We start from the raw sequence: 27,934 nt of genomic DNA, 5'->3' as shown, positions 1-27,934 counted from the left end.
CTTATTAGCATGCGGGGCGCGTCGCCCGGCGGAGTGCGCGGCGTGAGCGGGGAGGCGCGGCGGGGTCCCCCCCCCCCCCCCTTCCAACCCCCCCCTCCTTTCCACCCCCCCTCCCCCCCCCGCACACCCCCCCCACCCCCCCACCCCCCCCCGGTTCCCTTTGCTGCAGGAGCAGCCGGTGCATGGGCAGTGCACGGGCACCGGCAGGAGCACGCTGCGCACCCCGCCAGGGCCGCCCCGCGCCGGCGGGACCGCACTCGCCCCGCGCGCGGAACGCCCCTCCGGTAAGTAACTGCGACCGTACGGGCGATTGCTGCTGCTGCTGCTGCTGCTGCTGTTGTTGTTGTTTGGGGTTTATTTTCATTTTTGGCGCTTTGCTATTTTTTTTTTGGTTTAATTTTTTTTTGCTTTAATTTTTTTTGCTCTGATTTTTTTTGGTTTAATTTTTTTCTTGCCTTTTTTTTTTTGCTTTATTTTTTCGGCTTAATTTGATTGCATTTTTCTGCCGTAATGTTACTGCTTTATCTTTTTCTGCCGTAATGTTATTGCATTAATTTTTTCTGCTTTAATTTTATTGCGTTAATTTTTCTGCTCCGGTCTTTCGCGTTAGTCTTTTTTTCTTTCAATCTTTTCGCACTAAAATATTTTTCTCCTTTTTTTTTTTTTACCGCGTTAAAATTTCTTTGCGTTCATTTTTTTTATTTTGCACGAAAATATTTTTTTTTGCATTAACCTTTTACACAACGATATTTTCGGCGTTAAAAAAAAATAATATCTGCGCGTCCAAAATCTCCGTCTTCAAATTTTGTGCGTTAAAACGTTTTTCTGCATCGAACCTTTTCGGTGTTCAGTGGGGTTTTATTTTTGCCTTAATTATTTCCCATTAAAATTTTTTGGCGTTACGTTTGTGTGGGTTTTTTTAACCTTAAAAAATTGTCCTTTTTGCTTTGCTTTTTTTCAATTTTATTTAAAAAAAATACTTTTTGTTTGTTTGTTTGAGCTGTGCGCCTGTTTCTCTTTCCCGGGGCTGCCCTCCGCCGCCCCCAGCGCAGCTCGGGCGCGCTCGCCCCGCGGCCCCCGGGCCCTGCAGCCCCGGCCGGGCGGGGGAAGGTCGGGGGCCCTCGGCCGCGCTCGCTGCTCCGCGCCCCTTTGTTCGCCGCGGCCCGGCCCCGGCCCCGTGGGTCCCCGCCGGATCGGGCCCGCCGGCCCCGCCGCCGAGCGCAGAACAATGCCCCGGCGGGCCCGGCGCACCGGGCAGGCTCGGCGCTGCCGCGGGCGGGCTCCGCCAGCCGGGGCGATGCCGGGGAGCGGCGGCCGTGCAGCCCCGCGGCGGGGGAAGCGGGAAGCGGGCAGGGGAAGACGCCGTGCGGCGGGGAAACAACGGGGCGCCGGGGCAGCCGAAAGCAGGCGGGCCCTGAGCGGCGGGGGAGCCCGGTCGCTGCGGCGGGAGGGAGCAGCCGTGGGGGGTTACGGGAAGCGGACGCCGGAGCAGGGACGGGGCCGCGCGGCGGGGCCCGAGCGCCGGGGCAGCGGGGCCGTGCCCCGGGGCAGGGTGGGGAGGCCGGAGCTCCGGGAGCACCGGGGAAGCGGGGGGTGCGCGTAGTGGGGGCACTGGGTAAACTGGGGCTTGTGCATGGGGGGTGCTGGGGGAACGGGGGGGGGGGCTGCACTTCGGGGGTGGGGGTGAATGTGGTTTACCGTGGGCGAGGGGAAACTGGGATCCCGCGGGTGGGGGGTACCGGAAGGGATGGGGGCTGTGAGCTGGGGAAACTGGGGACCTGCGGGTGAGGGGTACTGGAGGGAACGGGGGCTGTGGGCTGGGGAAACTGGGATCCCGCGGGTGGGGGGTACCGGAAAAAAACGGGCAGCGTACTGGGGAGACTAGGGACCTGCGCATGGGGATACCGGAAAAAAAGGGGGCTGCGTACTGGACAAATAGGGGAACGGGGCCACGGGGGGGCCGCCGCCCCGGGCTGGCCGCGCTCTCACTCTCCTTTCTCTCCCGTGCGGCAGGAGCGGAGGATGAGCCGGGAGCCCCGGGGCGCAGCGCGGCGCGCCGCCCCCGCCGCCAACCCGCCGCGGCGCTGAGCATCGCCGGGTGCCCCCGGCATGGACGGCCGTGACTTCGCGCCCCCGCCGCGGCTGCTGTCGGAGCGGGGCGGCCTGGGCCACCGGCACGGCGCGGGGCGCGGGGCGGGCGCGGCGCACGGGGCCGTGCAGCCCCCCGGACACTTCCAGCCCACCAAGTACTTCCCCGCGCCCATCTCCATGGCCACGCACACAGGTCAGAAGGGCCGCGCGCGGGGGCCGGGGGGGGCGCGGGGCCCGCCGCGGCACGGGGGGCTCGGCCTCCCCCTTTGTGCCGCTCCGGCTGTCACCGCGCCCGGAGGGGGGTTTGGCGGGGGGGCTCACGCACACCGCGAGCATCTCCCTGCTCCGCCGGCGCGGGAGGAGCGCGACCCCCGGGCCGGCCCGGCGAGCGCTCGGTGCCCGGGCGCGGAGGCGCGTTCTGGGCGGGCGCGGCGGCCGTTGCGCGCGGGGCCGCGGCGGGGGGGGGCCCCCGAGCCCCGGCTCGGTGCAAAGCGCCGCCGTGTCAGGGTGCGAGGGGCCCCGCAGCGCTTCGCTCCGCGGCTGCTGCCCCGCCGGGGGCGGACAAAGCGCGGCACCGGCACCGGGCTCGTCGGCGGCGGCACTGCCCGCTCGGCTTTGTGCCGCGCTCGGCCGGGCTCTGAGCGGGACGCGCCGCACAGGCTGGGGGGGGCACGGGCCCCCGGGGGGGCGCCGGCGGCGGGGGGGGGCCGGTGCCGCCGAGCTGCGGGGGTGCCGGGCCGGTGCGCGGCCGCTCGCTCGGCGCTGCCGGGCCCCGCTTCCCGCCGGCGCAGGCGGCGCTCGGTGTCCGCGCCGCAGCACGGCGGCAGCGCCGGTTATTGTCGCCGCCTTGATGAGCTGTGAATACTAATAAAATTATATCTGCTTTAATGGGATTACAATTAGTGCGTGGATTAGGGCGGGGGGCACGGCAGAGCCGGCGCGGGGGGGGTGGTGGTGGTGGTGGTGGCGGGGGTCCGCGGCTCCTGCAAGGAGGCGGAAAGCGGGGGGCACCGGGGGGTGCCGGGGAGGCGGCGCCGGATCGGGCCCGCAGCCGGGGCGGTTTCGCTTTGTGCCGGCCGCCACCGCGCTGTAGCCGGGCCCCCCACCGGGCTGGGGGGGACACACCCACCCTGGCCTTCCTCCGGCTTTGGGGTGCGGGGGGCCCGGGGGGGGGCTTGCTGCCCGTCCTCGGGGGGAAGGGGCCCCTCTCCGCCTCTTGGTGGTCGGAGAGGGGGGAGGGGGATCCCCGGGGGATGCCAGCGCCTGGGTGCTGCTGGCTTCCCTCCGGCTCCTTGGCCTGGCGGTGTCCCCGCGGTGGCGGCCACCGGACCCTCACGCCCGCCGGGGCCTGGGCGACACATGGGAGCCCGAACGCACGGAGGTTGTTAAAATAACATGGATCAGGCTAAAAATACCCCGGCAGAAACTCGCCTTAAAAAAAAAAAAAAAAAAAAAAGAAAAAAAAAAAAAAAAAAGAGAGAGAAGCCAAACCTAACAACAGAAAGAGCTAAAAATATTCCCGGCTTTGGCAGGGCCGGCACAGCCGGAGCCGATCGCGGCGAGCTGCGCTCGGAGGCTCCCGCGCCTACGGCAGCATTGCTGGAGTGATGGAGCTGATGCTTTAGTGCCCGATGCGGGGTGGGGGCTGGCAGGAGAGGGGTGTCTGGGCTTGGCACCCCAGTGTTCCCCGCAGCGCGGCCGTGCCGTGTGGCCGGGAGCCGTGGCAGCATGCGTGGAGCGGTAATTAATGCCCATGACTGATAATTACCCCACCCAGCAAATACAACCCAGCCGGCGGTTTGCCGGGCGGCTGTAGCGGTGGCGGGGCTGGCATGGCACGCGGCGGCTGGGGGGCTCCAGCCACGCTCCCCCAAATGGCTCCCGCCGGCAGGCCGGACTACAGCTCCCAGGAGCCTTTGCCGAGGGCCGGAGGCCGCCCTGCCAAGGGGAGATAAAAACTGTTTAGCTTCATTTTATTAAAGCCATAATTCAGGGCTGCACAGTTATTGCAAACAAATGCTTCGGTTTGCGCCTGGTTTTGGCACCGGCACCATGCAAACGATGGTGTGAGGCAGCACCGGGGGCCGGAGCATGGGGTGCTGCTGCAGTGCCCGCTGCTGGGGGGCCAGGGACCCCCGGAGCTGGCCAGGCTGCGGTGCAGCCCCCGGGCACAGCCTGGTGGGGGACCGCGGTCCCACCACCGGTGCCAGCATGCCTGTGCTGAGCGGGGCCGGGGGTCCCGATGGCCCTGCCGCAGGCAGGCGGTGGGAACCTTTGGCAGAGGCTCAGCCGAGCCTGTGCGTTGTGCCGGGGCCTCAATTTTTGCCCCTTTGATGTTTTTACGGACTAACAGATACACTTGAGCTGGTGTCAGGCTGTTTCACCATGGCGGAGCCCTCGGTGCATTGCAATGTATAGCAGTGCCGGGGGGGCTCAAAGTAGCACCAGGCTTTGCCAGGAGCACCAGTGCCGTGGCAGTGCTGGCGTGCGGCTTGACCCCAGTGCTGCTGCATTGCAAACTGGTGCCGGTTTGCATGCCGGTGTGACGGTTTGCTGCTTGCAGCCTGGTGCTGGTTTGCATCCAGGCTGGCCCCAGCGGTGCCGGTGTGCATCCTGGCACGGGTGTGCATGCTGGTGGCGGTGGAGGGTGCAGTGAGCCGGCAGCGTGGTGCTGGCAGCCGGCTGAGCTCCCGCAGCTGTCCCCCTCCCTGGATTAAGTTGCAGGCTGGGCACTGCACGGGTTCCCCAGTGTGGCTGGGGGTGGATGGCAGGGGGCAGGTGGGGACAGTGGCCCCTGGCTGGGGTGTTGATGTGGGGCCGGGTGCCAATGCTGCAGCCGTTCCACATTGCGGCTTCCTCATTAATGACCGAAGATGGGGTCTGACAAGGGGCTGGGAGGCCACGGCACAGCTCCAGCATGGCCGTGGTGTGGGGGCTCCCCACTCCCCCTCTCGGCACCACATGCCAGCCCGGCCGCGCTGCCGCATGCGCTGCATTTTAAAAAGTAGGTGTCAAAGTTAAAACAGATTTTGAGATTAACTCGTCTGCTCCTCGTTAGCCACACTTGTGCCGGGGTGGCCGGGGGGACGCGCACACACGCGCCCACGTGCATCCAGCGTGAAGAGCGGGATGTTGAGAACCCCAGATCCTGGGGAGTTATCCTGGAGTGGTTTCATCTGTTCGTTAGCGATTAGCTGGATCCGTGCGGAGATGCTGCTGCGTGCCGGGGCCTGGGGGGACACGGCGGTGTGATCCAGGCAGCTGCTGGGAGCCCTGGTCACCACTGGTAAATGCAGTCATTGTCCCAAACTGGGGGCATGCACGGGGTCTCAGCACCCCGGGCTGCAGGCCTTTACCTCCTGTCCCTGAACCCCTGGAGCTGCCTGGCATGGGGGGGTGGTCCCATGCTGGGGAGGGGTTGGGACAGTGCCTCTGGCAGTGCTGCCACCAGGTTCTGTGGGCCAAGCACCGCATGCGCAGTGGGCTTGGCTGACCCTCGAGGGGGAACTGGGGGTGTGGACAGGCTCCACAGAGCATCTGGGTGCCCCTCTGAGCACCCCGACTCCTCGGGACACCCCCAGCCCCGAGTGTCGCCACCCCCCTGCCGCAGCCAGTTCCTCTCCTGGTGCTGAGGGCAGCGATATGTGACAGCCAAGCGGGGAATTACAGTTGAAAATAAAAATAGCGGGATTTGGCAATTCTGTGACTCTGCAGAGATTCACACGGGCTGCACCCCCCCTCCTGCCCACCCCATCCCCCCGCCCCCCGGCAGTAAATAAACACTCACCCAATAATCTCATTTTTGGAGTTCTTTTTTATCAGCTCCATAAAACAAAACAGATGGGCACAGCGCGGCCCTGCCTGCTGCCCTGCCTGCCGCCCTGCCTGCCCCGCAGCATCGCCCCGGGCAGGATCTGACCCCACTGGGTGCTGGGGAGGGAGGGGGACACATCCTTGCAGCCCCTCGGCATTGCTCCCTTCTGCTCTGTGGATGGGTAGCTGGGACCCTGTGGGTGCAGGGCTTTGCAGGCGCTTGCACGTGGTAGGGGGTCACGAGGGCCCTGACTTTGGTGGGATTTCCTGGGGGGCGTCCATGGGAGAGCGGGTGTCTCTGGGGCTGTGTGGGGTGGCATGCTGGGACCCCCTGGGCCCTCCCTGGCTTCCCTGGGGTCCCAGTCTGTGCCAGGCCTGTGGCCGCTCCTAAAATGTCTTCTGGGCTTTGCAGGCCACATGCGTCTGGTGTGCAAGTCGTGCATTGGTTGTGCACGTCGTGCATCGGTTGTGCAAGGCACGTGTGTTCACCAGCCAGGCAGGCAGTGTGTGTCACTCGTGCAAGGAGTGTGCACTGTGCGGTGCGCATCAGCCACGCAAGCCCCGTGCGAGCTGCGTGCACTGAGCGGTGGGTGCACACGCGGCCCCAGTGAGTGTGCGAGCAGCATCGTGCAGCTTCGGCAGCTCCAGCCTCCCCTTCCCTCCGCCGAAAGCCGACAGCTTGCGAGTGGCACTTAGCACGGAGCGACTGCCGTGTGATTACCCATCGGATAACGTTTTAATTGTACTTCTGGCACTCTGTCAAGCTAATTTGAACTGCATTTCAATATTACAGCATTTATTTAGTGCCATAACAATATGGATTAATCTTAAATTATAACACCGAGGAAATTATATTACACTTATTTCCTATTTGCCAAATATTTAAAGGGGCCGCGTGGGTTGCAAAGTGCGTGGCGGGGGGGGGGGGGGGCGGGGCGGGGTGTGAGGGCTGCATCCAGCCCCCTGCCTGAGTCGGGGGACTGGGGCTGGCACCTCCCCGGGGTGCCCGGCCGTGGGGATGCGGGGCGGGAGGGTCCCAGGCCAGCTCCCGGCCCAGGCCCCGCTCGGAATGTTCCAGCCCCGAAATAGCCGAGAGAGTAACCCAACCCCACGCCCCACGCACGTCCCAGCCGCCACGGGGACCCGGGAACTGTCACCTCACCTGGGTGTGTCCAGCGCAGCCCCCCTCCTGGAAATGGAGCTCCAGGGTGCACCCACACCGGGGGGGCTGGTGGCTGCAGCTCCCACCTTCCTGGAGGTGCAGGGAGGGAGCTGGGGACCCACTCCCTTTCCTGGCAGCGCTGCCCCCAGCTGCCGGCCCCCCGCCCAGGAACCTGCTGGACCGGAGCAGCTGTGGCCAGAGTGACCCCCCCGCCGGGGCTGTGGCCCCCCCCCCCCCGCCTTGGCCCTGCTTGCTGGCAGGGAAACTTTCTGTCTTCCCGGCACATTCCCATCTGTGCCGTGCAAGCACGGGAACGATGAGCGAGCGGCTTGGGTGGGGAGCACCCCTTGCTGCTCCCCCCTGCCGGGTCCAGCCAACACCCACCCCCCCAGCCCGCATCCCCCTGCTGCTGTCGGTGAGGTTGTGCTGAGCCCTGGCATGCTTGTCACACGTGTGACCTGTGGATTTGGGGCCAAGGTGACAAGCACCTCCCCTGCCCTCCCAGCTGTGGTTTGGTGGTGCTGAGGGGGAAGTGGCTTCGCTTTCCTCTTAACCCTTGCCTGGTGCAGCCGGCTCCCCCCCAGCCCCATTTGGAAGGTCCTGGGTGCCGCTGGCCCCCAAACAGGCTGGCACGCCCCTGGTCCTGCCTCAGTTTCCCTGCTGGCCATTCTACAGCGTCCAGCCCGGCATGGGGAAGAGCGTGGTGTGACCAGGGCTGTGCCAGGGTGGTTGTGGGGTGGCCGGGGACAGCACGGTGCCTGCGTGGCCGTGCTGGAGCTCCAGTTCCCAGCATGGGCACAAGGTGCAAAGCCCCAAAATGCCACCGGAGTCGAGGCCCGGGGCCACCCTTCCATCCCACCTTGGGGGATTTTCTTGCTGGTTGTGCCGGTGCCAGAGCTGGGAGTGGTGCTGGTGGGGCTGACTCATGGTGCTGGCTGTGGGGAGCCTGGCCAGGGAGTTCCCAGGCTGATGCTGCCCGGGGGGGACCCTGCTGCCCATCTGCCCCTGGCTGGCAGCTGGCACCACAGTGTCCCAGCACAGGGCTCTGGCAGTGCCTGCTCGTGGGGGAGATGAGTTGTGCACGGTCTCAGGGACCCTTCCCCGCTCTCACTGGCAGCGTGGGCAGAGCCGTGGGGCTGCCTTCTGCACCATGTCACCGACCGTGCTGTGCCATGCCATGCCAAGCTGCGCCATGTCACCGAGCCGTGCCACGCTGGGCACGGGGCAGAGCATGGGCACGCGAGGTGGGTGGGAATGGCACGGCCAGCGCGTGCCGCGGGATCTGGCGGTGCCAGTGGGTGTGAGTCAGCGGGTGGGAGGTGTGGGGAGCGGCGGCCGCGGCCCCACCAGTCCCGCCGGGATGCTCCGCGCCAGCTCGGCCCCGCCGCGATCCGGGGAGGGGGGGTTTATTTTTTTACAGCCTGTTTCACAGCTTCCAGAAAAGGCTCGTTCTGGAAACCTCGGCTTCCTGCCCGGCGCAGCCGCCCGGCACGCTGCCGGCTCCACGCCCTGCGGCAGGGTCCCCCGTCACAGCTGGGGCTGGGGGCTCATCGGGCGGTTGCCCATGGGCAGCAGCGGCCCCAGCTCCCCGGGGATGCGTTGGCACGGCCTGGCCGGCCGGTGTGACATGCCCACCCGTGTCCCGGTGGGTGCTGGCGGCGTAGGGGGGCAGCGTCCGGCTCCGGGGGCGCGCGGTGCCGGTTCCCAGGGCCGCGGGCAGGGTGTGGCCGTGCCCCCGGCCCACGCAGCCCCTGCCCGGGCTCAGCCCCCGGCCGGCCGGCGCAGGAAGGAGTGAGCTGCCTGAAACCACATCCCCGACACTCATCCCAGAGGCATCCCGGAGGGATTAGCCGGGGAGCGTGGGCCGGCTTAGAGAGCAAAGCAACGCTTCCTGCCCCGGCCCCGGCCGGGCGGTTGGCCAGCCCGGGCTCCTACACACCGAGCGGAGCCGTGCCGAGCTGAGCCGAGCCGGGGAGGGGTGGGCGGCCATAGTCCGCCAGCCCACGTCGGCACACACATGGACACAGGGCATGGGGCCATGCGGCAAGGGGTGGCCAGCTCCCCTCACCCCGGCTCCTGCCCAGCCGCTGGCCACTGGCTCTGATGTTTCCACCGTGATCTCAGGGCTGGGCTGGGCTGGGGATCAGCCTCGAGGGGTGCTGGGGCCCCCCCCCGGGCTGCAGCGAAGGCTGCCAGGGTCAGGGTGGGAGCTGCCCCCTTGCCCTGCACTTCCCATGCCAGCTGCGTCTTCCCCGCATGCATGCCCCTCCCTGCACACACATGCAGACATGCATGTGCACACACATGCAGCTCTGCCCCCCACCGCAGTGTCCCAGCCCCAGGGAGGTGCTGCCCCAGTCACAGGTGGCTGTCCCTGTGTCCCCAGCCTTGCTGCCACCGCCTCCCCGGCACTGGCAGGGCTCCGGCTGCCACGGCTTGCAGCTGCCACAGCTGGCAGAGGGGTGACCCAGCTTGGCCTGCCACAGCACAGCATGGCACAGCTGGGCCCTGGGGAACTCGGGCTCATCCTGGCACCAGGGGCGGCCGGTGTCCCACAGTGGCTCAGAGCTGCTGCTGGAGCCAGGGGGAGAGCAGCGGTGTGGGGAGCCACACGCATGTGCAAAGCCTCCAATGTGCACACAGGGGCAGGGCAGGGTGCCAGTGCCCCTTGCACGGCTCTGCTGCATCTCACATGCCCTGGTGTGCACACAAGCCCTGGAGCTGGTGGGATGTGAGGGGCGTGCGTGCGCAAGGGGTGTCATTGCATGAGTGATGTGTGTACTCATGGACCGTGCGTCCCTGAGAGGCCTGTGTGCACAAGGAATGTGTGTGTCCAAGAGGTGTGCCTGCACGAGGGATGCATGTGCACGAGCAGTGTGTGTGCACAAGAGGTGTGTGCACAAGGGATGCACGTGCACAAGAAGTGTGTGCATGAGGGGTGCACACCTGCAGTATGGGCTGCGTACAGCCCTGCAGCAGGTGTGTGCACATGAGCGAGCGTGGCAGTGGGGCAGGTGTGCAAGTGGGAGCATGGGCAGCCCTCCCTGACTCTCTCCTCTCCCCCTTGCAGCCGGCAGCGGCCTGATGGGGAACGCGCCCGCCTCCTCCTTCATGGGGGGCTTCCTGAGCAGCAGCCTGGGCTCAGGGGCACCCAGCCACCCCGCCGGCCCCGCCGCCTCCCCCCCGGAGCCAGCCTTCTGCGGGCCCCACTCCGGCACCTCCCAGATCTGGTTCTCACACTCCCACGAAGGTGAGCGGGCACCGCGGCAGGGATGGGTGGCAGCACCGTAGGGCAGGCAGGGGGGTGTCCCTGTGGGGGTCCCTGCAGGGTGGCCGGGATGCGGCTGGGGTTCTGCCTGGTGCTGGCGGGTGATGTCCAGCTGGCGCCCACACGGACGGGTTCAGACCTCCCAGGCAGCCGGCTGGCATGGGCATGTGGTTGGCACACAGTGAGCTTCGGGGTGGCAGCGGAGGTGGGGGCACAGCTGGCAGTGTGCCCCATGGACCCCCCGCCCATCCGTGGGGACCAGGTTCAGCCCCTTGCAGTTGTGGCTCAGGACGGGCTGGCAAGGCTCATGGCGGGCTGCAGACCCCCACCCCGTGCTGGGAGCCAGGCTGAGGCCAGGCCAGCTCGTGTCACTGGTGATGAACCAGGGGCTACTCTCCCCTCCTGCCGCAGCGACTCCCGTGCCAGGGCGGGCTGCAGCATGAGGACCTCAGGGTAGCGCACACAGACCCGGTTAAACACAGACCCCCTGCGGTGGGGCGCGGGGGTGCTCCCCGCAGCCCGGTGCTGCCCCTGGCACCCCGCGGCACGCTGGCATCCCTGTCCCCACCTGAGCGGCCGGAGTGAGGGCCGACAGAGTTAAGGCGCGGGGAGGTGGTATTGGCGCGGGGCCCTGGCAGCCAGCCCAGCTGGTAGTTTGACCGGCTGCCAGTTGGCTCCCAGCGTGCCGGGGCCTGCGCGGCGGGCCGGGGGGGCCGGGGGGGGCAGGCAGCGCACGCGGCTCCGGCAGTGCAGCGCCTGCCGCTGATGGACAGCCCGCCCGAGCGCCCCGGCTAACAATCCTGCGAGGGCTGTGCTGAGCCACCATGATAATGGCCACCGCCGCCGCGAGTCTGGGGGGTCTCAGCTCAGTGGTGGCTCCTGGGGGGTGTGTGGTGGTGGTGTCCCTGGCCTGGAGATGATTACAGGCTCCGTCAAAGCGTTTATGGCTGGAGCCATGCATAGCCAGGCTGCTGTGGTGCAGCGCGCTATGGCACAGCACAGAGATGCTGTGGGGTGCCTTGTGCCTGCGAGCGCACCCCAGCCCCCCTGACTGCCCTGCCCCCAGCCCCGGGGTACCCCCGCTTCTCCGGGAGCCTGGCCTCCACTTTCCTGCCCATGAGCCACCTGGACCACCATGGCAACAGCAACGTCCTCTACGGCCAGCACCGCTTCTATGAGAGCCAGAAAGGCAGGTACCGGGGTCCCAGCATGGTGCCGCGGTGCTACTGCAACTTCTGGGGCCGACTGGGGTCTGCCATGGGGGCACATGTCCCCAGCCCATCAGGGCACAGCAGAGAGGCCACAGGGCAGGGGGGGTGGCTCAGCACCCAGCATTCAGTGCTCAGCCCCCAGTGTCCAACGTTGGGGCGGGGGGCCGGTGGCAGAGCAAGCGCTGGGTCCCCAGGGAGGAGCGGGGCCGTCGGGTGTGGGGTGGTGGGCACCGGTCCCAGCCACTGCCGCTCTCGCTTTTCACAATATTGTGGCGGGCGCTTAATAGGGAACATTGTTTGGGTGGGAAATGGAGCTAATTAGGCCGTGCCTTCCCTCGCGCTCCTCCCCTCGTTAGCGGGGAGCTGGCGCTGGCATGGCTGTGGCCCCGGGTGCCCGCACCGTGCCGTGGTTTGGCGGCGGGGGGTGCTGGGAGGGCTCACCCGTTTGCCCTCCCCTCCAGATAACTTCTACCTGCGCAACCTGCCCGCCCAACCCGCCCTGCTCCCCGCCAGCCATGGCTTCCCCGGCATCGCCCGCGCCGCCCCCGGGCCCCCCGCCAGCTCCTGCAGCCGGGAGCGGGAGGCTGGACCCCTACCCAAGACCCCTAAGGACTACGACCGCTTCCTGGCGAGCAAGGAGAAGGCAGGCAAGGGGGACCCCAAGGAGCGGCAACCTGAGGAGGACCCCAAGGAACGGCACAAGGCGGTGCTGCCAGTGCCGCCGGAGGGGCACTGCAAGGAGGGGCTGCCCCCCCGGGGGGCTGGCGACAGCCACCCCAAGCACCTCGCCTCCTGCCTGCTGGGTGCCAAGGGGCTGGAAGGTGACGCCAGGCGCACCATGCTGCCCAGCTGTGCCGGCAGCGCCCTGCCCCGCACCGGCCGCTGCAGTGCCAAGGAGCCGTGCCGGGGCGAGCGGGAGCCGGGTGTCCCCGAGGTGCCGCAGCCCTACGGGGAGTGTGTGGAGCGGCGGCAGATGCTGCACCACGCTGTTTCCTACGCTGTGCCCACCGGGCCGGCCCCACTCGGACCTGCCGCTGGCTCCTTCCCCTGCCTGCAGCTGCACACTGGCCCCGAGGTGCTGTGCCCGCTGCCGGAGCCGGCCGGCCGGGAGCTGAAGCTGAGCGGGGCCACACTGGTGCCCTCGGTGGGCCACCTCACGGACAAGAGCCGCTCCTTCCAGGTTGCGGCGGAGGCCGGTGGGCTGGAGCGTGCCGAGGGCAAGGAGCGGCATGCCGAGGTGGGGGCCGAGCCCCCAGCTACTTATGGCGGCCCCTTCCACCATCCGCTGAAGGCGGAGGGTCCGGCGGAGCGGCGGCTGGAGTGGGGGGGTCCCGGTGCCCGACTGAAGGGGCTGGAGTACCTGGGTGGGGGGTCGGCTGAGGGGCCCCCCTTCACCAGCCGGGATCCTGCAACCAAGGGTGCTCTGGAGAAGGGCTACTTTGAGGTGCCGCCAGCGCCCGACTGCTCCCGCGCCGCCCGCCCCGACCCGCTGGGTGTCCGGGTTGGCCCCTCCTGCTGCACTTTAGAGAAGGGTCCCCCGAAAGACCCCCCACCGGTGCCGGGGCCCCAGAAGGTGGCACGGATCCGGCACCAGCAGCACCCAGAGGTGGAGGCGGCTGGCACTGGCCCCGAGGGCAAGCGCAAACCCCTGGAGCTGAGCGCCCTGGGCTATGGCGGACCCCCCCTGCCCCCCTGGGGCGTGCAGGGCCAGGCCCCCCCCCTGGCCGTGCCGGAGGAGCGGAAGGGGCCTTACCTGGATCCCTTCGGCACGAGTCTGCAGCAGGCTGCGTTGATGACTCAGGGTCCAGTGCTGGGCCAGGAGGTGCCGGCTGCCCCGGATGAGGTGTCGGCCATGAAGAACCTGCTGAAATACAGCAACCAGGCGCTGCTGGGGGGGCAGAAGGGCCCCCCTTTCGTGGGGCTGGGGGGCGTCAAGGGCAGCTGCGCCCACCAGGATGCCAAGTTCCCTCCGGGGAAGGGGCAGCCGGAGCTGGAGCGGCCAGACTGTGCCCGCGGCCGGGAGCATGACGGGCTGGCCCCTGGCGAGGGCGAAGTGCGGCAGCCGCCCGTCGGCATCGCTGTGGCCGTGGCGCGGCAGAAGGACACACTGGGGCGCCCCGAGCCCTCCTACGGTGGTGGTGGCTCCGGGCGGCAGGGCCGGGCGGCCGCTGGCATCAAAGGTAGGGCCCAGGCTGGGGGTGCCGGGGGGATGGCGGGGAGTTGGGGGACCATGCTGATGCCACCATCCTGTCCCTGGCACAGCAGGCACTGCGCGGCCCATGCACCTCATCGACCTGGAGGCAGAGGAGGAGCGGGGCCGGCTCTGCGAGGAGCGCCTGGGGCTGCCAGGGCGAGAGCTTCTTCTCCAGTAAGTGCAGTGATGGGGGGAGGCAGGGGGATCCCTGCCCACCAGGGCTTTTCCTTGCGGTGCCCTGTGCCAGCACTGTGCCCCATGCCCCGTGTCCCCTCTCTTCCCACAGGGACAACAAGGACCTGGTGGAGTTTGCCCGGATGCACCCGTCTGGGGGTTGTCCTGGGGAGCTGACCCCCCACCTGATGATTGCAGGGGGTTCCTCGCTGCCAGCGGGGCAGCTCGGGGGAGACCCTGCCACCCATGCCCACCCAGCACACACACACTGGCTGCCGCGCACCCGCAGCCCCTCCATCTGGATGGGGGGACATTCCTATGGTCAGTGCCACCAGCAAATGCGATGTGGGGGGCTGTGGAAGTGGAGGCTGGATGGGTGGTGACCCCCCTCCAGCAGCGGGGTGCTGCCCCCTCTCTGGCACTGACAGCCCCCCCTGCCCCATAGGCATCGGCCACCCCGCGCTGCACCAGAACTTGCCGCCTGCCTTCCCTGCCTCCATGCCCAGCACCATGCAGCCCGTCTTCCCCCTCTCCCAGGACCCCCCTGCCCAGCTTGTGATCCTGCCTACCGAGCCCCCCACCCATGGCACCCCACACACACTGGGTGAGGCTGGGATGGGGGATGGCCATGGGAACCCCCCTGCCTTGTGCTGGGGGGTCCTGTGAGCACTGCTGTGGGGTTTGGGGCTGGGGGTGCTGGTGGGGAGGAGGCTGGGGGGTCCCTGGAGGGTGCAGGGTGGGAGATGCGGTCCCTGGAGGTGCTGCTGGGGGTGCAGGGTGGGAGATTTGATGCGTGTGGGTGCTTGCAGGGCTCAGGTGCCCCACTGGGGTCTGTGGGGTGACCCCGAGCCAGGTCCCTGGTTGACCCCCTGTCTCCGGCAGCCGACGTGATGGACCAGGCATCGCTGTGGCCCCCCATGTACCCGGGCCGGGGCCCCAGCGCCCACCTGCAGCACACGGGGCAGCTGCCCGTGTACTCGCGCTCGCAGTTCCTGCGGCAGCAGGAGCTCTATGCGCTGCAGCAGCAGCAGCGGGCGGCCCAGGCTCTCGAGATCCAGCGCCAGGCACATGTCCAGGTGCCCGGGGGGCAGGGGGTGGCAGGGGGTGGCAGGGAGGGCGGTCCGGGGGGCTGGGGTGTGAGATAATGCTGTGTGAGGTAGAGGGGCTGGGGTTGGGCTGTGTGGGGCTGGGCAGGGGGATTCAGGGTAGGGCTGGGGGGCTGGGACTGGCCTGTGGGTCTGGGCTGGGGGATGCGGGGCAGGCTGGTGGGGCAGGGGCTGGGCTGGGGGATGCGGGGCAGGCTGGTGGGGCAGGGGCTAGGCGGTGGGGCTGGCGTGTGCTGACCTCTGTGTGTCCCCAGCGGAAGCCGGAAGAGCAGCCCCTGGAGCTGGAGGATGGGGGTCCTGAGAAGCCTCTCAAACCCTCCCACAAAGCAGTTGCCTTAAACCCCCCGGCCAAGGGTCTGTCCTCGGCAGCCCCCGGGCCCCCCAAGCTGTCCCCTTGCTGCCACTCTCCGGCCTTGCGGCACCCGGCCAAGTGCCCCGTGACCCTCCCTGCGGCCCCCTGCACTTTACCTGTCTGCCCCGCTGCCAGCTCTGCTGTGGCCCCCCGCTCCCCAGCCGACAGCCCCCTGCCCGTCCAGAGCAAGGGCAGCGATGGCGAGGACAAGCGCGGCGAGGGGCAGCCACCCCGCGACTACCCCAAGTCCCTGGAGCCAGGTAGGACCGTGACAGCAGTGAGGAGGAGGAGGAAGGTGGCTGGGGGTGCCAGGGGGTCCCTGCTGAGCATCACCCTGTTCCCCACAGACCTGCCCCCCGGCTACAGCTACCCTGCGGCCAGCATGGGCTTCTCCGAGGCGCACTCGGCCGAGCCGGCGGACCCTGACACTATGCATGCTGGCTCACCACCGGCTGAGCCCGAGCAGTCCCGGACCTTCAGCCCTGCTGGGGAGGTGCTGCGGGAGCCAGGGCCCCTGCGGGAGCCGCCAACTGGGGGAGCGATGGCCGAGGGTCCCGGGACGCTGCTGCACCGCCACCACCTCCTGCTCACCCCGGGACCCCTCTGCGGGGAGCGGGGGCCGGCCCCGGCCGTGGGGGCTGCCGAGGAGCGGGCACCGGTGCCCTTCGGGGTGTGCCGGGAGGCAGCTCAGGGAGCACTGGAGCAAAGCCCGCCGGAGCAGCAGCACCTGGTGCCTGTGGTGGGGGGCTCCCCGCTGCCCCCCACTGTGGAGGAGGAGGAAGAGGAAGAGGAGGATGAGGAGGGTGACAGTGATGGCTCAGAACCAGAAGGCAGCTGCGATGAGGAGGATGGCGACAGCCCTGGCGGGCGGCAGGGCTGCCTGGGTGGGCTGGAAGCGCTGATTGCTGCTGGCATCGACCTGGGGGAGCTGCCGGCACTAGGCTCACCCGGGGAGCCCCCCCCGGCTCCCCCTGCGCTACCCCCCTGTGCCTCAGGGATCCCCGGCATCGCCCTGCTCAGTGAGCTCGCTGACCTGGAGCTGCACCGGCGCCGCTGCGACCTGGCACTGGAAGGTGAGTGTCCCCCAACACCCCAGTGCCCCCTGCCCCGCAGTTGTGTGCCCTGGGCCCCCTGCCCGTGGGGTGGCGGTGGGTACCCTGTGCGTGGCATGCAGCTGAGGGGTCGTGCGGTGCTTGTGAAATGGAGGGTTCGTGCAGTAAGTGCAGGGGGGGGTTGGTGCAGCTTGTGTGCATTGGAGGCCTGTGCAGTGTGGGTGCACGGAGGGGGCTGTGCAGGGCGTGTGCAGTGGGTGGCTGGTGCAGCACGTGTGCATTGGAGGCCTGTGCAGCAAATGTGCAACGGAGGGTTCGTGCAGCAAGTGTGCACTGGAAGGGCTGTGCAGCGCAAGCAAGAGCGGGGCTACTTTTGCGTGAACTGTGGCACAAGCGGGGCCAGGCAGTGCATGTGTTGGCAGCGGGGAAGGGGCTGCATGGGTGCTGCGGTGGAGCGCTGCATGGGTGCTGGCGGTGCGGTGTGGTGCAGCGGCCAGCCCCTGCTCGCCGCCCCTGGCTGGCTCCGGGGCTCAGCTCCAGTGCTGGCTCCAGGCAGGCGCTGGGATTCCCTCCCGGCTCGGCTTCCCCAGGGAATCCCGGGGGCCCCAGCGGGGAAGGCCGTCCTGGCGTGTCCCCAGCGCTGCTGCGGGCGGGTGGTGCAGGGCGGGCGCGTGGCGGCGGGGCGCGTGTGCTCTGTGCTGCCCGTGGCTGTGACGCCGTGGGACGGGGATGGCGGGGGGGCAGCCGGGGGGCCCCGCTCACCAGCTCAGATGGGGCGGCCGGATGGGGAGCGTCACTGCATCCCTCCCAGCCCAGCCTTGGCTGCGCTCACCGATGAGTTCATTGCTGGCCACTGCAGCGTGCTGGCCCCCCAGCCCCACGGCCGCCCGTGGGCATTGACCATGCTGCACATGCAGTGCCCTGCGTGCTGGGGTGTCATGCTCATACATGGTGCCCCACAGCACCACGGCGTGCCCCACAGCCCCGCCTGCCCCACAGCCATACCCATCCTCACCCCACACGGCCCCAGTAGCTGTGCTGGTGCCACCGTGGTGTATGCACGCGTGGGGCAGCCAGTGCCAGCCCTGCTGACCTCCTGTCCTGGCAGGGGGGGACGAGGACCTGCTGGCCTTCAACCTGCAGAACCTGGCCACGGTGGCGGCCGCCTGGTCGCTGGTGGAGGCGGCCAGCCGGGAGGGCAGCCCGCCAGCGCTCAGCCCCCTGCCCGCCTCCCCGCCACCCCGCTCCCGCATCCCCCGCCGCAAGTACACCTGGACACCTAAAACCAAGGCTGTGAGTGTCTCCCTCGCATGCAGCTGGGGCGGGAGGCGGGATGAGTTGTGCCCAGTCTCAGCCTTGGGGCCGAGGCTGCCAGCACCGCCAGCTGCCCACATGCCCCCCACCCTGCCCCGGCCCCCAGGTTTGCCCCCTGAAGGCGGCCATTGAGCAGCTCAACACGCAGGAGGTGGAGGTGCGGATGCGGCTGGCCGAGCTCCAGCGCCGCTACAAGGAGAAGCAGCGGGAGCTGGTGAAGCTGCAGAGGCGGCATGACCACGAGTATGTCCCCGTCCTCATCCCAGATGGGTCCCGTGGGTAGGGGCACGGGGCGGGGGCAGGGGGGCAGCGCCCTCCACCGAGTGGGATGGCAGTGGTGGTCACCAGTGCGATGAGTTTGGGGCCGTCCTCAGCCCGGCTCGGCGGAGGGGCACCGCCTGCGGCGGCCGTGTGGCTCAGGGTGCCCCTGGTCTTGCTGCGGCTGCAGGCGTGACGAGAGCTCCCGGAGCCCGGCGCGGCGCGGCCCGGGGCGGCCGAGGAAGCGCAAGCACTCCAGCACGCTGGGCAGGGCCGAGAGCCGCAAGGTCAAGTGAGTGACCGGTGCCGCGTGCCCTCTGTGTCCCCAGGGATGGGCCACCAGCCCCACCACCGGGGGGCTGCCCGTCCCACCGTGGAGGTGGCGGCGCTCGGGGGCTGCCCCATCGCATCCCCCCATCAACAGCTGCTGTGTCTGGGGTGTCTGGCCGCTTGCTCCAGTGCGTTCCCACTCCCAGCCCGCCAGCGGCGGGAAGGGGGGGGGGGGGGGGGGGGGCGGGGGGGGGCGGGGCTCAACTGGGCGGCAGCACCGCGTCCCCCCCGCACCGGCCGCGGGAGCAGCGTTGCATAAAAGCCTCTTTATCTGCGCCATATAAAGCCATTGGTCACGCTGCAGCGGCGTTCATCGCTGCCGGCGCTTTATTATTACCCATTAGCCGCCCGGCGCAGCCGTTTCCCCACTCCCGGGCCCTGTATAATTGTCCTTCTCCGCTACAAATTGCCTCTCCCGACAGGCCCATTTGCATAAATCCTCTGAGCGAGTCCAAACACGCTTGGAGCGTGTGTGCGCACACAGCCCCCAGCCCCCCCGTTCGGTAATAACAGTTAAATCTGTGCTAAATGGTTCCTTCAATTAAGACGGAGGGGAAGGAAAAAAAAATTAATCTCTAGGTTTTATGTCACAAAACATTAGTGAGCGAGTGAAGGTTACAGAGGGGGGAAAAGGAAGGTGGGGAGCCGGCAGCTGGGGGTGCTAGATGCGACCCGGAGTGCAGGGTCCACCCAGGGCTGCAGGATGCAACCAGGAGTGCAGGATCCAGGCAGGGGTCTGGTGGGTGCCGTGCCCATGCCGTGCTCCCCGCCAGGGCGGTGAAGACCAGCCTGTCCCTGCTGTGTGCTGAGCTGCGGGGGGACCCCGAGCCCAAGAAGAAGAGGAGCAAGCTGGCCGAAGCAGCCTTCGGCAGCCTCAAAGGCTCCCCGGTGAGTGCATCCCCACCATGGGCAAACACCCACCGGGGTTGGGGGGTGCCAGCCCCCTCCCGAGCCTCCCTGTGCCCCCCAGGAGAAGGTGCGCTGCAAGAAGAGCAGCTCGCAGGGCAAGCTGGCCTGCAAGGTGGCACACAAGGTGTCACAGCTGAAGCAGAAGGTGAAGAGCAAAGGGCTGCCTGCCGGCATCAGCCCCTTCCGCCGGAAAGACCCCAACCCTGGTGGCCGTATCCAGAAGAAGCTGTCCCGTCCCAAGAGCTCCAAGGCCACCAAGTACCAGCCGCAGGACTCTGACCCTCGCCAGCTGGCAGGCTTCAAAGGCAAGGCTGGCATCGGGCTGGGGGTCTGGCATTGGGCTGAGGGTGCAGAGCCTGGCCTGAGGCTGGGGGGTCTGGTGTCGGGCTGGGGGTGCAGGGTCCAGCATCACACTGGGGGTCTGGCATCAGGCTGGGGGTGCAGAGTGGGTGCCAGGGGGCCAGGACAAGGGAGCATCCAGCTGAAGGTGTAGGGGGCTGGCTTGTGCCAGGGGGTCATGCAGGACCCCAGCTCACCCCACCGTGCGCAGGGAAGCAGTGTCTCCCTGGTCATGGGGAGAGTACGTGGGCCACCCCTGGGTGTGCAGGGTCCCTCACTGCTATCCCCTCCTCTGCAGATGAGCACGATGGGGACACAGACAGCGAGGACGGTGACGACGAGCCAGGCCTGTCCCTGCCGCCATCAGTGCCCATGGCCGTGCTGGGACCCTCCCCATCCTCTGTGGTGAAGATGGAGGCCAACGAAAAGGCAAAGAAGAAGAAGGAAAGGCAGGGACTGCTAGGTAATGGGGTCACCCCACTGGGATGCCGGGGGGATGCAGGGGACAGGGACCCCCTGGGTGCACATGCCGGGCTGGGTGGGCACCCACTGGGTGCCCTGAGCCCCGTGCCCCCCTGCAGGACCCTGCCGCCTCGGCAGCCCCGAGGGTGAGGTGAAGATCAAGCGGCGGCCGGTGAAGCCGGGGGCTGGCAAGCTGGAGAAGGTGCCGGTGCGGCGGAAGGCAGGCGGCTGTGAGGAGGGCGGCAAGAAGAAGCTGAAGGCCAAGCCCAAGGAGAGCCTCCGGCCACCAGCCCCCAGCGGCCCCAGTGCCCCCGGCCCCGCTGGCAGCCTCTTCACCGGCACGGACCCCCGGCACTTCGGGATGAGGGATGAGGGGGCTCGCCTGGCCAGTGAGAGGCTGAAGAAAGCCACGCGCAAGAGCAAGGTGCTGCAGTCGGCCCTGCGGGTGAGCATGGGGCAGGGGGTGGGGGGCACCCGTGGGCTGGGGGCAGAGGGATGGTTGCGGGGTTTGTACGGGCTGGGGTTGCTGGGCTGTTTAGGGGGCTCTGGTGGGACCTTGGGGTGCAGGGGCTGGGTGGAGGGTTTGCATGGGCTGGGGGGGCTCCAGTGGGACCTTGGGGTGCAGAGGGATGGGTGCGAGTTTTGCACTGGCAGTAGGTGCAGGTGGGGCTGGGAGGCAGCAGCACAGGGCCTGGGGGTACTGAGGTAGTTGGGAGGCACCGGTGGGCCCCAGGGGGCTGGGGTCACAGGGTGGGGGGCCACTGCTGGTCAGCTCTGACCCACCTCCCACAGCGGAAGAATGGGGCCCTGTCACTGGCCCTCTCCCCCCGGAGCGCCAAGACCATCCTGAGCAAGGGCAAGAAGCTGGCCAAGGTGAAGAGCAAAGTGGCCACCAAGCAGGTGAGAGGCAGGGGCTGGACCCCCGCCCCGGCACCAACCCCCCCAGCACCCACCACCTGCCCTGAGCTCCCTCTCCTGCAGTGCAAGGGCCGGGCGGTCAGCAAGCTGCTGGAGAGCTTCACCGTGGAGGATGACTTTGACTTCGATGACAACAGCAGCTTCTCAGAGGAGGAGGAGGGGGGCTGCCTGGCGGGGGTGGCCCGGGGGGGGCACCGCTCCCCCCTGCCCCATGCCTGTGCCATCCAGAAGGAGGATCTGCGGGATGGGCTGCACATCCTCATCCCCAAGGAGGATAGCCTGCTCTACGCAGGCAGTGTCCGCACCATCCAGCCCCCCGACATGTGAGTGGGGGCCGGGGTGGGGATCCCTGACGTGGGTGGGGATACTGGGGTGGCTCAGTGGGCGCTGAGCCTTGCTCCATGCCCCCTCCCCAGCTACAGCATCATCATCGAGGGCGAGCGGGGGAACCGGCAGCGTATCTACTCGCAGGAGCAGCTGCTGCAGGAGGCGGTGAGCAGGGCAGGGGGCCGGGGCGGGGGTCCCGGTGGGCAGCACACCCCGCGGAGCCCAGCACGCCGCTTCCCCGCAGGTCCTCGACATCCGGCCCCAGTCACGCCACAGCCTCCCACCAGGCACCCGCGTCTGCGCCTACTGGAGCCAGAAATCCCGGTGCCTCTACCCAGGGAACGTGGTGAGAGGTGAGGAACAGCGGTGGGCAGCTGGGGGGGCCAGGAGGCTGCTGGCAGGGCAGTGGGGTGTTGGGGACCCCAGCCCCATCCTGACAGCCCTCCCCATGCTGCAGGCTCCTCCAGCGACGAGGAGGAGGATGACCCCGAAGCAGTGATGGTGGAGTTTGATGACGGGGACACGGGACACATCGCTGTCTCCAACATCCGCCTGCTGCCCCCCGACTTCAAGATCCAGTGTGAGTGGGCCGGGGTGGGGGCCACGGGTAGGGGACAGGCAGGGGGCAGCAGGGCCAGCCCTGACCCCACACTCTGCCCACAGGCACTGAGCCGTCCCCAGCGCTGCTGGTCTCCAGCTCCTGCCGGCGGACGAAGCGGTCCTGTGGCAGTGTGATCCCCCCCAGCGAGCTGCCTGCCAGCCTCTGCGCAGACCGCCACGACGGCCCTGAGCCCCCCAAGAACCCGGGCAAGAAGGCAGCCAGCAAGGAGAAAAGCGGTATGGGGGGTGCTGCCACTTGCAGACCACCTTCTCATGGGGTGCCCAAGAGGGGGCACCGGCAGCACTGGTGTAAGGGACACTGGGATGCAGGGCGGGGTGCTGGGGTGCCAGGCAAGGTGCTGGGATGCAGGGGAAGGATGCTGAGATGCAGGGAAGGATGCTGGGATGCTGGCCAGGGTGCTGGGATGTGGGGAAGGTTGCTGGGAAGCAGGGAAGGATGCAGGGATGCAGGGACAGATGCTAGGATGCGGGGAAGCAGGGCAAGGTGCTGGGATGTGGGGAAGGATGCTGGGAAGCAGGACTGGGTGCAGCGCCAGGATGGAGGAAGGGGATGGTGCAGGGTGCTGCAGTGACGGGGGAAAGATGAGGCCACAGGGAAGGAGGTGCAGGGACAGGGGCAGTGCCAGAGCATCCTTGCCTCCCTCCATCCATCTCGTGGCCACCAGCCCTTCCTGACCCCCGTCTCCCGGCAGGCAAAGCTGTGGAAGTGCTGTCGGGGGCCAAGGCACCAGTGCTGAGTGACCCGTTCCTGGGGCGGCGTGGCGGGCCACTGCTGAGCTGGTCAGCGGTGGCGCAGACAAAGCGGAAGGCGTCGAGCAAGGGCACAGCCGTGCTGCAGAACCTCTTCCAGGTTAATGGCAGCACCAAGAAGCTACGGGCCAAAGAGGCCCTCTTCCCTGTGCACCACCACCTCGCCACCCCAGTCTTCGGCAACGGCTTTGGGGCTGACTCCTTCAGCCGCATTGCCAGCTCCTACGCCTCCTTTGGGGCGGGGGCTGGGCTGGTGCTGCCGGCCGCCCAGAAGCTCCTGCGCTCCAAGAAGGCCGAGCGGCTGGAGGCAGAAATGGGCAAAAGCGGCCGGAGAAAGGCGGGCAGCGAGTACCTGGTCAAGCTGGACCACGAAGGGGTGACGTCCCCCAAGAACAAGAACTGCAAGGCCCTGCTGCTGGCTGAGAAGGACTTTGGGGCCAAGCTGGAGCGGCCCCTGGCCAGCCACAGCTATGCCCACGCGGCGCTGGCCGGCAAGGACAGGAAGGGTCGGGCGCCTGTGCACCAGCTGCCGGTGGGGCTGGCGTTGCGGAAATACTCGGGCCAGGCCGAGTTCACCCTGAACTGCGACAGCGACTGCCACAGCTCCTACTCGGACATGGACGAGGACGAGGAGGCGGCTGGGCTGGGCACCGACGTGCCCTCACGCTTTATGACCCGCCTCTCCGTTTCTTCCTCTTCCTCGGGCTCTTCCACCTCCTCCAGCTCCGGCTCCATCACCACCTCCAGCCTCTGCTCCTCTGACAACGAGGATTCCTCCTACAGCTCTGAGGATGAGGACTCCACGCTGCTGCTCCAGACCTGCCTCTCCCACCCGGTGCCAGCGCTGCTGGCGCAGCCGGAGGCCCTGCGCTCCAAGAGCAGCACGCCGCAGCGCTGCTTCCTCACCAAGGCTGCCGCCACCGGTCCCAAGGCCAAGCTCAAGCGCAAGGAGGCCCTCAGCTTCTCCAAAGCCAAAGAGTTCTCCCGGAGGCAGCGCCTGCCCTCGGTGGAAAACCGGCCAAAGATCTCCGCCTTCCTGCCTGCGCGCCAGCTCTGGAGGTGGTCGGGGAACCCCACGCAGGTACAGCTGGCACCCGGGCAAAGAGCAGGCAGGGGACATGGATGGAGGTGTATGGGTGCATGGCAGGGTGCATTGGGTGGGGTGCATGGAGCAGAGTGCATGGCCATGTGCATGGGGGCAGGTGCATGAGTGCAGGAGGCAGGCTGCATGGGTGCAGGTGTATGGGTGCATGGTGTGTGAGGTGGAGTGTGTGGCTGCAGGGGTATGGGTGTATGGGGCAAGGGGCAGGGTGCAAGGGGCAGGGTGCATGGGTGCCTGGCAGGCTGCCTGTGTTCACAGGGCAAAGCACATGGGGCATGGGTGCAAGGAGCACAGGTGTAGGATATGGTGTAGAGTGTGTGGGTACAGCAAAGTGCCTGGGGCTGCAGGGCAGGGTGCAAGGGTGCATGGTAGTCTGTCCATGTGTGTGCAACAGGAGGCATGGGCCTGGTTGCATGAGTGCAGGTCCACAGGGTGGGGTACATGGCAGGGTGCCTGTGTGTGCAGGGCAGGGTGCATGGGGCAGGGTGTGTGGGCGCAGGGCGCACAGGTATGTGGCAGGGAGCCAGGCGTTGCGGGGCAGGGTCCTGGAGCACATGGGGCACAGCACCTGGGTGCTGAGGGCAGGGTGGGTGGGTGCACCAGCTGTGACACCTGGGTGCACAGGATGGGCTCACTGGACACAGTGCCCAGCACAGGGTGCTGGTTACACTGGCTGTGGCACTTGGGTGCACAGGGCTGGATGGGTGCTGTGGGAGCATCCCACCCTGGCACTGCCTTCCCTGGTGCCTGGGGTCTCACCAGGCTGGCAGGGTGGGTGTGTGTGGGGTCAGGAGTCCCTGTGCCGTCCCTGACCTCCCTGCTCCCCCTGGCAGCGGCGGGGCATGAAGGGCAAGGCGCGGAAGCTGTTCTACAAGGCCATCGTGCGCGGCAAGGAGACGCTGCGCATCGGGGACTGCGCCGTCTTCCTCTCGGCCGGGCGGCCCAACCTGCCCTACATCGGGCGCATCGAGAGCATGTGGGAGTCCTGGGGCAGCAACATGGTGGTCAAGGTCAAGTGGTTCTACCACCCTGAGGAGACCAAGCTGGGCAAGCGGCAGAGCGACGGCAAGGTGCGGGGGGAGCCGGGGCAGGGTGGCGGGGTGGCACAGCGGTGAGGGGCCGGCTGGTGACGCCACCTTGTCCCCCTGCAGAACGCCCTGTACCAGTCGTGCCACGAGGACGAGAACGACGTGCAGACCATCTCCCACAAGTGCCAGGTAGTGGGACGGGAGCACTATGAGCAGATGACCCGCAGCAAGAAATACCAGGACCGGCAGGACCTCTACTACCTGGCGGGCACCTACGACCCCACCACGGGCCGGCTGGTGACTGCCGACGGGGTGCCCATCCTCTGCTGACCCCTGTGCCCACCCCAGGTGCAGGGAGGGGGACTGGGACAGGCAGCCCCCCCACATGCCCCCTCCGGCGCAGGGCTACTTCCCGGCAATTATGCAAAGCCCGGGGTGGCTGGGGCTGGGGGTGCGGGGGCATCGTTGCAGGGGGCGCAGGGGGGGGCTCCCCTACAAGCCATACTTTCCCTAGTACCTCTGACTGTTTGCCAGCAGGTAAAGCAGAAATCAGGTGTGTTGTTCTATTTATTTTGCGTGTAAATATTGTATTTCTTCCGGGAAGTTTTATGGAAAACAGACAAACCGACAAAAAAAAATACAACAAAAAAAAACAAATAAAAAAATAATAATAATAAGGGGCGGGGGGGTGGGGGGTGCGTTTCCGTTTCAGTGCACTGTTTCCCCCAGCCTGGCTGGGACGTGGACAGCGGGGGAGCTCTGTATATAGGGGGGACACGGCGGCGGGGCAGGGGGCTCAGCCCCCAGCGCAGTGGCAAGCAGGGGGGGGTGGGGTGGGGGGGGGCTGGCAGGGCGGCTCTCCCAGCCCCCCCCGGCGGTCCTGTCACTCCCTGGCCCCAGTGCAATAGCGGGGCGGCTGCGGTGCCGGTGGACGCTGGCCCGTCCCGCCGCTGCCTGCCGCTGCCCGCCGCTGCCCCGTGCTGTAAATGTGTACAGGCCGCACAGCGGTGGGGGCTTTTCCAGTGTAAACACTAAAAAAAAAAAAAACAAACAAAAAAAAACCAACCACAAGACAAAAAAAAATCCCAACAATAAAAAAAAAGAAAAAAAAAGGAAAAAAGGATTAAAAACACAAAGGTTTTATGAACAGCAAACTCTATGTAAAGGCCTTTTAGTATGGAACTTTTTTATTGATAACTTGGCTTATGAATAAATATATGAACCGTTGCTGGTGCCGCCTCTGCTCTCTGCTCTGCCTCAGTTTCCCTCCGGGTGCAGCCACCCCCTGCCAGGTCACCCCGCCACACCCCCCGGGCACCCGCAGGGGCCACCCCAGCTCGCCACAGGCAGGAGCTGGGCAGGGTGCCGGGGCGAGGGAGCAGCCCCTGGGCACCCTATGCCGATGGGAGCATCCCATGCTGGGGGCACCCCACATTGGTGGCACCCGTCCTTTTGGTGCGTGTTAGGACACGGAGGAAGGATAGGGCAGGGTCCGTGCCTTGCAAGAGGTGCAGGCAGGGACAGGAGGTGCAGGCAGGAGTGAGGGATGCAGGCAGGGTCGGGGTGGGGGATGCAGGAAGGAGGAGGAGGGAGAAAGGAGGGCCGAAGTGCTGCAGGAGCAATGCAGGGGAGAGGAGGGAGGATGTGGGCAGGGTGTGGGCAGGGATGCAGGCAGAAGGAAGAAGCAGGGCAGGGATGCAGACAGGGGGATGCAGGTGGGGGGATGCAGGCAAGAGAATGAAGGCAGGAGGTACGGGCGGGGGATGCAGGCGAGGGGTGCAGGCAGGGGGATGAAGGCAAGGGATGCAGGTGGGGGGTGCAGTCAGGGGGGTGCAGGCAGGTATGTGGGTGGGGGATGCAGGCGAGGGGGTGAAGGCAGGGGATGCAGGCAGGGATGCGGGCGGGGGGTGTAGGCGGGGGGTGCAGGCAGGAATGCAGGCAGGGATGCGGGCGGGGGATGCAGGCAGGAGGAAGCAGCGGGGGCGGGGGAAGGGGGGCAGAGCGCTTCCACCCCACGTGGGGACAGAAAGACGGGCAGAGCTCGCACGCCATTGGCCGCGCCACAGCCAACCAGCGCGTGCAGGGACGCAGAGCCTGGCGCCCATTGGCTGGCGGGGAGCCCTTTTGTTCTCACCACCCGGGCGCCGTTAACCCTTTCCCTGCGGGCGGCAGCTGCGGGGTCGGCGACGGGGTGCGGGGAGGGGGTGGCACGGGCGCTGGGGGGTGCTGGGCGCTGGGGGGGTTGATGGGCGCTGGGGGGGTGGTACTGCGCGCTGTGGGCGCACAGGTGCGGGGGTGTTGGGGGTGCAAGGGGGGCCGGGGGGGGCCTGCGGGGCGGGGGGAGGCGGGTATGACGGGGGTGGGGGGCTCCGGCAGGGCCCTTCTTGCCCCACCCCGCTCCCGCCGGGCCGAGGCCGCGCAAACTCGTGCCGTGCGGCGGAGCAGCGGGGCCGTGCTGCCCCCTGGCGGCCACCCCTGGCCAGGCCGCCCCGACGGACGGACCGACCGACGGGGGGGGGGCGGGGGCTGCGGGGGGCACAGGCGGCCGGGGCCAGGCAGGGGGCCAGCCGGGAGGGTGGGCAATGGGGGGACTTACGGCCGGGGGGCTGCGGGGGAAAAGGGCAGCTGGGCGGACAGCTGCGAGGTGGCCGGCCGGATGGACAGACGGACGGACACACGGCTCAGGGCAGGCAGAGGGCCGGACAGCTGGAGGGATGGACAGACAGCTAGTGTAAGGTGATGGAGGGAGGGACGGACATACAGAGGGCTGGACAGACGGACAGACAGATGGCTGTAGGGGGGCTGGACAGACGGAGGGAGAGAGGATATATGAGGGGATGGACAGACGTATGGCTGCAGGGATGGCTGGACAGCCAGATGGAGTGATGGCTGGACAGAGGGATGGAGGGCAGGCTGGACGGACAGACTGCTGCAGGGCAGGACAGCCAGCTGGCCAGGCAGGCAGGTGCAGGGCAGACAGCTGGGTGCATGGCGGGCAGGCTGGACAGGCAGACGGATGGAGGAACGGACACAGACAGACAGCTGGGGTGCGAGCCAGTTGGCAAGCACAGGTACCACAGGCTGGGTGGCCCCGGGGTACTCATCCTGCACCCAGCCCAGCCCCTGGGCAGCCGTGGGGGTGCCCAGGAGGGG

At 67.6% G+C, this 27,934-nt stretch overlaps 1 protein-coding gene across 1 annotated transcript; it reads left to right on the top strand.

Moving 5' to 3' along the window:
* The first annotated feature begins 150 nt into the window (after nt 1-150).
* BAHCC1 (BAH domain and coiled-coil containing 1) lies at nt 151-26,008 on the top strand. Its single transcript, XM_055796520.1, has 27 exons — nt 151-284; nt 2,014-2,284; nt 10,137-10,316; nt 11,401-11,523; nt 12,007-13,725; nt 13,808-13,913; nt 14,026-14,234; nt 14,359-14,517; nt 14,796-14,989; nt 15,274-15,631; nt 15,719-16,444; nt 17,532-17,716; nt 17,844-17,980; nt 18,186-18,287; nt 19,099-19,213; nt 19,296-19,539; nt 19,872-20,036; nt 20,155-20,480; nt 20,828-20,935; nt 21,017-21,276; nt 21,370-21,445; nt 21,525-21,633; nt 21,738-21,860; nt 21,944-22,117; nt 22,594-23,732; nt 24,587-24,823; nt 24,905-26,008. Exons 2-27 carry the CDS (start codon nt 2,110-2,112, stop codon nt 25,109-25,111), a joined length of 7,656 nt encoding a protein of 2,551 aa, XP_055652495.1. The 5' UTR covers nt 151-284; nt 2,014-2,109; the 3' UTR covers nt 25,112-26,008.
* Nucleotides 26,009-27,934: the final 1,926 nt, after the last annotated feature.

This window comes from Falco peregrinus, chromosome 2 (assembly GCF_023634155.1).
Source record: "Falco peregrinus isolate bFalPer1 chromosome 2, bFalPer1.pri, whole genome shotgun sequence".
Taxonomy (NCBI): domain Eukaryota; kingdom Metazoa; phylum Chordata; class Aves; order Falconiformes; family Falconidae; genus Falco; species Falco peregrinus.
This window is presented reverse-complemented; position numbering and strand designations above follow the sequence as displayed.